This window comes from Astatotilapia calliptera, chromosome 18, assembly GCF_900246225.1.
Source record: "Astatotilapia calliptera chromosome 18, fAstCal1.2, whole genome shotgun sequence".
Taxonomy (NCBI): Eukaryota; Metazoa; Chordata; class Actinopteri; order Cichliformes; family Cichlidae; genus Astatotilapia; species Astatotilapia calliptera.
This window is the reverse complement of record NC_039319.1, coordinates 13,724,006-13,735,224: the sequence shown is the minus strand read 5'-3', so window position 1 is coordinate 13,735,224 and position 11,219 is coordinate 13,724,006. Positions and strand designations below refer to the sequence as shown.

Genomic DNA, 11,219 nt, shown 5'->3' with positions numbered 1-11,219 from the left:
CTCATTGTGGGGAAATGAATCAATTATTAAAAGTCAGAATAATTTCTGTTGTGAGTGGCAGTAGTTTCTGTGTACAGCCTGTGATCAGCTGACCTGTGCTGCTGCTCTTGTTGCAGATGTTAAATGAGCTATCGAGGCTCATTTCCAACTCCAACTTAAACAGTATAAACTAGTACTAGTACTATAAAAGGTAGAATTCAGTGAATCAGTAATCATCTTAAACTTAATCTGATATCTGTAAACTGTGATCTAAGCCAACATTAACCATGAACACCACAAATGAGCTGCACCACCCCAGTACAGTGCCTAACTGTAACTCCAGTGCAAACTAGACAGTGTGGCCTGCATTAGACGTCCTAGTATTTCCCTCCAAACTGAAAAATGCACAGCTAGCATACTTAACTTTGTTTTACAGTGCATCTGACAGAACATAACTTCACCAACACATGTATGGATCTTATGTTTATTAAAAACAAATGCCAAAATTAATAGGGACATTAAATGTAAGCTTTAAATTTCCAGTTTATCAAATATCACTGCATCCTTACCTTTAAACACATCCTCTCTTCTTGCTTTTTTGTCCTGTTTTCTTTTTCCATCTCCAATTAAAGTTATATATACAGCAACTGTACCTTTAGCTAACAGACACACTTTATGCCAAGCAGCACAGAAGTATTTAGTACTTAGATAACACTTTATAACATGCCCCACATGCTGTATCATCGAGTGTTGCAGTACTTGTACTTTGTTACTTCCCACCTGTGCTGTACACAATATAAAAGTTAGACATATCCACCATGGTGTCACAAATTGGTGTCTGGACCCAACCACATGGGTCTTTCTGGAGCCAAAAGTACCCATATTTGTATAAGGGGGAGAAATTGTTAATCCGAACAACTTTGGTTAAAAAATGTATCTCCATAAACTATACTTGTGTAGCATACAGACACAGACACAGATGAAATATTAGAAATGTAACTAGCAGGCAAATAAACATTCACTCACCAACACTAAAATCCTGTCCCAAGTCAATGGACATATCCCAGATAATCCACCTTGCTGGAGACTTGAATGACCCAAATTCAGATACTAGATTTAAAACTTTATTAATGGCTCTAATTAATCAATGGCTTTTGGTAGTTTACACATCTGCAATGTGGTTTAATCAAAAGAGGAGACAAACTTTTTTAGAGGATCATGTCTGAAAAGAGATCTGGTGTAAAAGTCTACCAAATCAAACATGTGGATCTACTTGCTGTGACATTCTCTTATGCTTATTACCATTTTATTTACAGCAGCATGACCTGAAATGAAAGATTGAGCCCATAAACTCATCAGGAAAGTGTTTGTGCAGGTCAAGTCCAAGTGCTGTTTTCTCATAGACTTCTATGGGACCAGAAGTCTTTGAAACCAGAAGATTTGCCCCTGAATGGTAAAAGAAAATGAAAGAAAACAATGCAGGTTTAACACAGATCAGGACTGTTGTCTGTGAGGCCAAAAGCAGCAAAGCCCACAAACTGGCTGTTTCACATATTTTTACTGTCACCTGGTGACAGTAAACAGCTACAACATGTAGATGATCTGTAAAGCCATTTATGTGATCAAACACATCCTGTGTCATGTAAGAAAAATTACTTTTATATATTCTAACCCAGTGATTTGAAATTTTCACCATGATTCAGTAATGACTTTTATATATATAATTGCTCCGGTCATTTTCTTGAAAAAGATACTCTTATGTATAAAATATGTAGAGTATCTTTATATCTTTAAAAATGTCAGATGGTGTTTTGCAGAAATGAAGACAGGCAGACATGATCTGAGCCCTTTGAATCAAGATTTATTGATACGGCTGTGCAGTCACAGAGCATGGTGGCACACACGGCCGCCTGGCCGGCATGGGACAGCAACACGCACGCACGCACGCACGCACACACACACACACACACACACACTCAGTCAGTCTGTTTATTCAGGGATGTAGTAGAGAGTAGTACAGAACAAAGTGAAATTCAACATCTTTAAAATTATTATTTTTATGTCACCTATCCTTTTTGTCTCAATTTAACCTTGATATTATGAATGCTTTTTATAAAAGCAAACATATCAGGAGTATTGGCCTGATGGAGCATTTAAAACTAATACTAGAATAGATTCAAAATGAATTGTTCACTCAGGTTTACACAGTCCACTGCATCACTTTTTGTTTCTCTCCCACAAACACTCATCTCATCATACTCTCATCAACAGAGAAGATCACAGTGAGGAGATCAGAAAATGCACATTAAGTATTTTGTGGCAGTTTCTCACACACAAAGACGCACGCACACACACGCACACACAAATCCTTCAAACCCATCTAACCTCAGTCATTTCAACAGTTTGAGATCAGTCATTATAGAGTGAATCAGACTAAACAAGGAGGAAAAAAAGCATTAAATGAACAACAAATGATTTGTTTCATAGTAAACATTACAAAACACCATGTTCAGAAGTCTTTACATGTCATAACAGCTATGTTTCCTATTATGGTTGGTATAAATTCCTGTTACATATTCATACAGTAGGCTATCACAGTAGCTAGTGGAAGGTAGAGCAAACTACAAGACTGTACATGTGTTGGTCCCTCAGTAGGGCAACTATAATCTGTTTTACCAAGCAGCCTATTGTGAGGATGCAATAAATTTTTCTTTTCAATCTAATTTGGCGAGACTGTTAGAATAGAAATTTACATTTATGAATCTCTTGAATTTTTCTGACTTCAAAGTTGGTGCAAGAAAACATCACAGTGACACAGATAGAGGAGAAACAAAAAGAAGTCCCTACATGTTACAGACGCACGTTTTTGACAATCCATCCTCCAAGACAAAGGAGGAGCAAAACGGTACAATAAAACAACAGAGGGACAACATACGTACAGCACAAAACAGCCAGAATAAACGCATCTAAATGAAATAGAGCAAAATATGCGATCGTAAATACATTACTTCTGCTGACTTTACAGAGACAACGTGTGTTTTTCAAATCTTGAGTGTGTTGGAAGATATTAACTGGTTTGTTTGACCTTAACCGGATCAGCACAGATTAAAATGACATCACAAAATTTTCCTACAGATGAAAGGTGTGAAAACGGAAGTACAGATAGAGGCACACATTCAGTCAGTTGGCCTGATAACCAATGACTCTAGTTTTTTCTTTTCTTATTTTTTCCTTTTTTTAGGTAAAAAGCAGCATGTGATTACATCGCGTGAAAAACTGCCATACCCCTCCAGAGAACTGATGTTCCTGTTACAATGAAAAAAATGAAAGGGGGAAAAGGTAATAACCCCTTTTAGAACGCAGGATAATATATACTATACATATCAGTAGCTGTGTACACATGTATAGTATGCTTACAACTTATTGTAAAAGCCAGCTAAATGCCAGGAATTTGACCTTAGCACAGTCAATTTGGGAATTTCCAAATAAAAGAATGCAAGGAAAATAAAATAAAAGTGCACTATTGTGGAGAAAGCATAGCCATCATACTGCAAATACTGCCGCAATGCTTCTTTTCCTTTCTTCCAATTATACGTATTACATTAATAGTAAAAGCTGAACCTGCATTGCAGTGGTTTAATATGTTACATTTGCACAGTAAGCAATATTTGCATCATCTGTACACGAGATTACAAGCCTTAAAAACCTTGGCAAACAACCAAGAAGCGATACAGTGGGGACTCATAGCCTGTGATGCATCAGATGGATTCAGCCTGCTAATAGGTGTATGAGCACACTGTAAACATGTACATTAAACACTACGCCCACAACCTAGAAGGTGAAGCTGCTGTTATGTAACTGTGCTGGAAAAGGAAACAAAAATACATATAGAAGATTTTTCAGCAAACAATGTTGACATTTTGCTACAGCTTTCATCCATGTAAGAAGGCATCGAGAAGAAGACAAACTTTGTGAGGATCTTAAAACACATCTAGGGCATGATTCATACGTGACATGAGCAATACAAATTGTTTTACCAAAAAAAAAAAGTACTGAAAAGAGAATTTTATATCTTACAAAAACTTGAATGGATTTGCGTGTGTGATATGTCTTAAATTGCACAAGAGGCATTCCCATTGTTTTCAACTATTATTTTAAACTATGTCAAAAATTGTGGTGGATTGTGGATAGATTTCTACTCCTTCTCCAGACATATACAGACTGTCTAATATATACAGTAAAGAGGACATCAACAATATGTTCCTGACTGCAAGGAGCACAAACGTGTTAAAACTTCACAATGTCTGAGGAAAGCACTACGGAAGGAAGCATTGTTCAGAGGAAAATGAGCCACAACCGGTGGTGAAGATTGCATGTTAATGTGTCTAAAGTGGCTTCAGCGGCCATAAGAAGCTCCCAACAGGAACTTCCAAATCAAAGGGGTAGAGCGTTTTACGTGAGAATAAAACAGTAGTGCTGTACACATGTCCGTATACTGTACATGCTATGTAGCAGATAAGAGTCCCTCTGAATGTGCATTTACTCTGCATTTCAAAACAAGTCTGCGTTTTGTCTGTGATTGAAGAATTAAAATATGTGACTGCTTAAAAACACAAAAAAAGGTTTTCAGTTTTATAACCAAACCATGAAGAGAGCTGCTGAGGCAAAGTGGGACTTGTACAATGGCTACGTGTATGTGGCTATGTGAAACATACTTATTGAACATACTTGGAGAAAAGTAAATCGATGGTATACTTTAAGAAAAAAAGAAAAAATCAGGTCATTAAATCATCTTAGCTGGCTTTATCAGTAAGCAGGAAGAAAAGAATAATGCACGTGAGAGCCTGGGAGCAGAAACGTGATAAAAGCAAAAGAAAAGAAAAAAAAATGGCTGATTATAAAGACAGGGAAGCAAAGGTGGCTGTTTCTCAGTGTCCTGTAGAGGGCGGCACAGTCCAACTAATGACTCTCTAACGTGAGTCTGAGTTCTCCCATGCAAGATTTAAAGCAGGTTTAAGTTGCAGCAACAGTGACAACAGAGTGGCACTGGTACTCCCCAGCTTACTTACTCCATCACGACCTCTGTTTGGGGGCAAACAGGAAAGAGATATTAATCATTTAGGGAAATAAATGATATATTTGTGTTATCTTCTAATCAAATACTCCAACACTGTGATTCACAAAATTAGTAAGTTACCTTATTTCAAGGGAGATACAGTGGTGTGGAAAGTATTTGCCCCCTTGGTGAGTTCTTATTCTTTTTGCATTCCTCACAACTACATGTTTCAGATCACTGAAACAATTTTATTATTAGACAAAGATAACCCAAATAAATGCAAAATGCAGATTTTAAACAATTATTTCATTTATTAAGGGAAAACATTTTATCCAGATCTGTGTGAAAAAGTAATTGCTCCCTAAACTGGTTGAGTCGCTTTTGGCAGCAAGAACTGCAATCCAGCATTTGTGATAACTGCCAATGAGTCTCTCACACCACCTTTCAGGAATTTTGACCCACTCCTCCTTGCAGAATTATTTTAATTCAGCCACATCGGAGGGTTTTTGAGCATGAACAGCCTGTTTAAAGTCACGCATCTTAATTTGATATAAGTCCAGACTTTCACTAGGCCACTGCAAAACTTTCATTTTGCTCTTTTGAGCCATTCAGAGGTTGTCTTGCTGGTATGTTTCAAGTGAACTTCAGCTTCAGGGCATGAATTGATGGTTGGACGTTCTCCTTCAGGAATGTCTGGTGGAGAGCAGAATTCATGGTACCATCACTTACAGTAAGTCCTCCAGGTCTTGAAACAGCACAGAAGCTCCTGAGCATCACACTACCACCATGCTCGACTGTTGGTATGATGTTCTTTTTAAATGCAGTGTTAGTTTTACACAGATGCAACAGGAATAAAACCTTTCAAAAAGTTAAAGTTGGTATTTTTTGGTCGACAGCATTTTTTTCAGTCTCTTTCGCGTTGTTGAATCATGAACACTGACCTTAACTGAGGCAAGTGAGGCCTGCAGTTCTGTAGATGTTGTTTTGGGTTCTTTTGTGACCTCCTGGATGAGTCATTGTTGCTCGTGGGAAGGCTCTATGCTGTTCCATGTTTTCACCATTTGTGGATAATGGCTTTCACTGTGGAAGCCTTAGAAATCACTTTGTAACACTTTACAGACTAAAAACTGTTTGTGTCTCATCTGTTTCTTTAAATTGTGGCATGACTCCTTTGAGAATCATACCACGGCTCCTTTTTGAGATCTAGCCTACTTCACTTTGTCACTTTCTATTTAAGTGATTTCTTGATTCAGCAGGTCTGGCAGTAATCAGGCCTGATTGTGGGTAGTGAAACTGAACTCTGAATGCTTTCCAAAAAATGTGGTTAATCACAATCATTCATGCAATCATGTATGCATACACAATTGTTAAATCATGTACACGTACTACATGTATGGAGGTAATTACTTTTTCACATAGTGCCTGGTAAGTTTGGATAGCTTTTTTTTCCTCTTAAAAATGAAATAATCATTTAAAAACTGCATTTTGTAACAGGTGGTCTTTGTCCATTATTAAAGTTTTGATAATCTGAAATATTTACGTCTGAAACAAACAAAAAAAAAAAAAATCTGGAAGGGGCAAATACTTTCCACAGCCCTGCATACAGAAATAGATGGAAATAAAGATATTTCAGTTTTATTTTCTATCAGTAGCTTCAGGCTGCAGGGTTACACTCACCCTCGACTGCTTTGTTTTTGTCTTTTTCACCTTCTGGAGACTCGGCCCCTTCTGACAGCTCTCCTGAAAAAAGAAATGGTTGTATTACTATTCTGACTGTACTTATACATTTAAAATCAGCATTTAAAAACATGCAATAGTCCAATGAGTAATTCTAAAATACAGACCCACAGAATGGTCTGTATAACGAAGGCAGCATTAAATTATGTACAATCCCCAAATCTACAGAATTTAGTCTGATGGAAAGTTGCAACTTCCAAACAGAATATTTTGCTCAGTGTAAATGTAATGCTCTGTATAAAGAGATGGAACAAGCTGATAATACTGTCAGAAAAACTGAATATGATAATATTTTAAAACTTGAAGCAAACACTGGGAAAATGAAAATGGGGAAATTTGATGCTCATAAGCTAAAAATATGATTAAAGGAACTTTGCATTTGCTCTCTTTTTTCAAAATTTAAAAAATTGGATAGAAAAAATCCTCCTTGTGTTTCTCATTCTGTTCTAATACAATAACAAACCTATTCTTGGATTAAAAAGCTACAACAATCCATCAAACTGATTAGTCAGTCCAAGTGACACGTATATTTTAATTTCAGCTTTTCATATGTGCTGATGTGAAGCTTTTTCATCTCAAATGGGATACTGTTCACAGTATCTGGACTTCAGAGTGCTGCTTTGATGAAACGAGACATAAAGATCCCATGATTTGCTTTAAGGGTGGGTAGTTTTTTATTCTGACTTTGAAGGGAGGGATTTGGTCCAGTCTAGTTAGGAATTAACAAATATTTTGTAAACATTCATATGTACTCGAAAGATTTCATTAAAACGTTACATTTTGGAAGTTAATCTAAGACTACACTGATGCACTGATCAATATCAAATTCCATGGAAAAGTTAGCTATGTTCTGCAAACTTTTATGATCACTTAAGCTCCCAGAAAAAGTTTGCATGTCAGTAAACTGTATGTACTGACTGCAACATGTAGAGGATCAGGCCTTAGGTCACGTCTTTTAAAAGCTGGCCATGCTGTGGGATTACATAGTTTAAAGGAAGTACCGTTCTGCAGTGGGGGGCTCTTGTGCGTGGCACTCCCAGGCTGTGCTCCCTGCTCTGTTTTCCCTGTGTTACCATCTGGTGGTGTGCTGACCTCTTCCGACTCGGGCGACTCTCCCTCCAATTTGTCCTCCTTTGGTTCAGGCTGTTCGGATTCTGCTTTGACCTCCTGGGGCTCCATCGACTCTTCCTGCTGTGCTCGCTCCTCTGCTTCCTTTTTAGCTCTTTCCTCTGCTTCTGAGGTAAAATGGAGGATGGGAGCAGTTTAGAAATATTCATAACTCCTTATTTTTTACTTTAAATGAGGAAAATTCGAGATGAGGATTAACAAACAGTGTTTTTGTTAACACACTGGAGCTGTACTTTGTGGACTTTAAATGTAAGTCTAACATTCTTTCTTTTAGCTCTGTTTTTGGTCTCCACCAACTCACAAGACATATGTAGCTTCAGTCTAATGTTTTTTGTGCTACTGTAGTATGAAGTAAATTAAATACAAATTAATCCACACTGACATACTGATCAGCAGTGGTGTATTATTTCATCATGTCTCAACAGATCATGTTCCCACCAATGCTGTTGTTGTGCAGGCCAGTTAAAACCTCCCTATAAGTCGAAAGCAGTGCAGCTTTTTAAAGCCAATTTTCTGTGGAGAAGGTCATGATCTGTTTGGACAGATCAGATTTACCATGGCCATAAATCACCATATTTTCACTAGATCGAACTGTACTATACCTTTAGCGGCCTGGGCTTTCCACCTCTCTCGGTTTTGATAAACTTCTTCATTCCACAACGCTTTGAAGTTCTTCATGTCCACCGTCAGGAGAGAGCCCGGGCCCGATGAGCTGCTGTCGGAGCCCATGCTCTTGACACTGTGCCTTTTGCTTTCATCTGAACTAATACTGTTCAGACTGGACAGACAAAAAAGAAAAATGTAAACAAGAGATAAAGTATCTAGAGGTATTCAAGCAGCTCTGAGAGACTGAAATCGGGCCACTTTTACCATCACTGGGCATGTATCTGCTGAAAAGAGGTTAATGCAGTTGCATGGCTGCAGCTGTTGGTGTTTAAGACAATGGAAGCATTAGCATCATTGCACAAGACTGGCTGAAGATTTTAAGGAGTTTTCAAGAACAATTTCCTAACGGAAAAGATGTCAGATATTTCAGTCAAATAAAAAAAAAAACACATTGCGTAGATCATCTGGTCTTTCATGGGAGATATTGATGAAAGACTGATTATGCAAATCATAACCAAATTGTAATACCACAAGCCAGCAAAAGCTGTTTTAAATTAGTAAACCAATGTGCCTACTCAGTGAGCGGCAAAGTGGCAAAACACATACTTGAATTTGTTTCTTTACTTTTACCATCAGCCTGTGTGTGATTCTGTAGTGATATAGAGAAATTAGTTTGGGGAGTTGACAGTAGGAGGAGGTGCCACTGAAAAAGAATACCCCAGGGCAGCGCAATAAAAAAATATATACTCAAAAAAAGTTTAATGCAATCTGGTCTGATGACATCTATTAGCCTGGTATACAGTATTTAGTTTATACCAAGGACATCTTTCTTAACAATTCATTATGTGAATAAATGAACCTTTGATTTTATACATCACAGTTACATTTTACTCGGAATTATTGCTTCATGCTTTTTGAGGGTAAAGAATCGTTGTTTTGAATTTATCTGACCTAGTTCATATCTGTGATTGTGAACTTACTTCAGGTTGGTTCATTTTAACTCTTTGACCTTGCTCTTCCATGTTAATGTACCAATTGCTGCCATCATATTTGTTAATCATGTCACACTTTGAAAGCTCCTGTTTTTCTTTTTTTTCTTTTTTTTCTTTTTTTTTTTCTTTTTTTTCTTCTCTTTTTTTTTTTCTTTTTTTTTTTTTTTTTTTTTTTTGGAAGTTCCTGTTTTTCAAACAAAAGTCGGGCATTTAGAAGGTGCTCATGACTGACTGAACAATGGGACTTTTTATTATAGGCACTAAAAGTCACAGACCTCCAGCTGCAGGGAATTGCAGTTCTACACTGCTGGAAGACCCCTTTTAATAGATCAGAAAAGATATTCCAAATCTATTATGTAAGGTACAAGAACGTCAGCTTCCTGCAATTCTTTTAATAGTTGCAGATATTTAATTCAAAGTTACTAATGTCAGTGACGTTAGCCCTAGGAAAAAAAAAATCTATGGGATCTTAAAAGTCAGAAGGAATCTGTCTCTGGGGACCATAAATGTCAAAAAAAATTCTTTTTCAGCTAAAAAAAAAACTTGAGCTTTTAGATTTGTCTGCGTGTTGAAAAAGCAAGGAAGAAGCAGAGGTGGATAATCATAGGAAGCGAGACAGACATAGTTACAGGTGATTGAAAGCAGCTATAAACGGTGTGAAGAAACAGTCCAAGGAAAATCAAAAGCACCCAGGTGTGTACGTAGACAAAGAGACTGCACAAGTGGCAACACTATCTGAGATTTCCACTCGGTTAGCTTTGACTAGAGGCCCACTGAGTGATGCTAATGACTGCTGTTGAGGAGAACAGGGAGGATGATATTGATGTGCAGGTGCAACAAAAGATGCAGAGCCAGACTCCCCAAGTACTGCTTTATTTTGCAATGAGCCCACTTAACAAAACATAAAGTTTAAACAATGTACAGACTAAAGTTTTTTAATTATCTTTCTCGTTATAGTTTAAATATTATGAACAAAAAAGCAAGCGGAATGTACTTTCTTATTTGGGAACTTTGAAAGCCTTGCACATACGTGATTGAGTACGAGGCCGGAGGAAAAGTATTGAGCCAATTAATTAAACCAGTGAAGGCAAAATCGCTTCCTTTTGTATCTCGAGAGGCTTTTGTGTATGCCAATCCAGCACCACAGCTCATTCTCGATCACGGACGGTGAGGTGAACTCGACTAGCATCCCTAAAATGTCAATTTCAAGGTGTGTAGCTCTGCTTGATGAAAGGTGGAAACATTTCCACGCACAGAAATGGATTACTCATGGGAGACTCATCTGCTGTTCTCAATACTTCCATTAGATATGCCGTTATTGCAGCAGGGTTGTTGAGGTCTAATCTTGTCATTGAGCAAGTAGTTTCTTGGAAAGGTACACGAGGAGAGAAAACAGCACGTTTTTTTTATTCTTGATCGACGAGGCTGGTTGAATAAAATGTAATGTGATTTACATACAGTCACCCACTTCCATCTGCTTGGTTTTCCGACTGAGCTGCACAAACTTTTTTATTCCTAAATGATCTCTGAGAGAAACCACTGCAGCTTACCTTGAGCGTCTGAAACCAGTCAAACCGGAATGGGAGGCCTCCTCAATGAGTGGCGTGACAATGCGCTCCATCATGTCGGTGAGCACAGTAAAGGTTGGCACTACGATGAAGTCTATGAATCCTGGAGATGAAGACGTCGGCAAAGGTAATGTTAGCATGTCTGCGGTATAT

The 11,219-nt window shown here is 37.7% G+C and overlaps 1 protein-coding gene across 11 annotated transcripts in view; it reads right to left on the bottom strand.

Annotated features, from left to right (window-relative positions):
* Positions 1 to 1,820: 1,820 nt before the first annotated feature.
* pde1cb (phosphodiesterase 1C, calmodulin-dependent b) overlaps positions 1,821 to 11,219 on the bottom strand; it is a 116,414-nt gene continuing 107,015 nt past the window's right edge. For 10 of the 11 annotated variants that reach the window (XM_026151014.1, XM_026151003.1, XM_026151004.1 and 7 more), the window contains 5 exons: positions 11,049 to 11,169; positions 8,503 to 8,678; positions 7,774 to 8,007; positions 6,713 to 6,775; positions 1,821 to 5,061 (listed from right to left, as the gene is read on the bottom strand). In XM_026151014.1, the coding sequence (XP_026006799.1) occupies positions 5,045 to 5,061; positions 6,713 to 6,775; positions 7,774 to 8,007; positions 8,503 to 8,678; positions 11,049 to 11,169 (611 nt within the window). In that variant the 3' untranslated portion in view covers positions 1,821 to 5,044. The remainder of the gene's footprint in view (positions 5,062 to 6,712; positions 6,776 to 7,773; positions 8,008 to 8,502; positions 8,679 to 11,048; positions 11,170 to 11,219) is intronic. The other variant, XM_026151007.1, reaches the window with a different exon arrangement.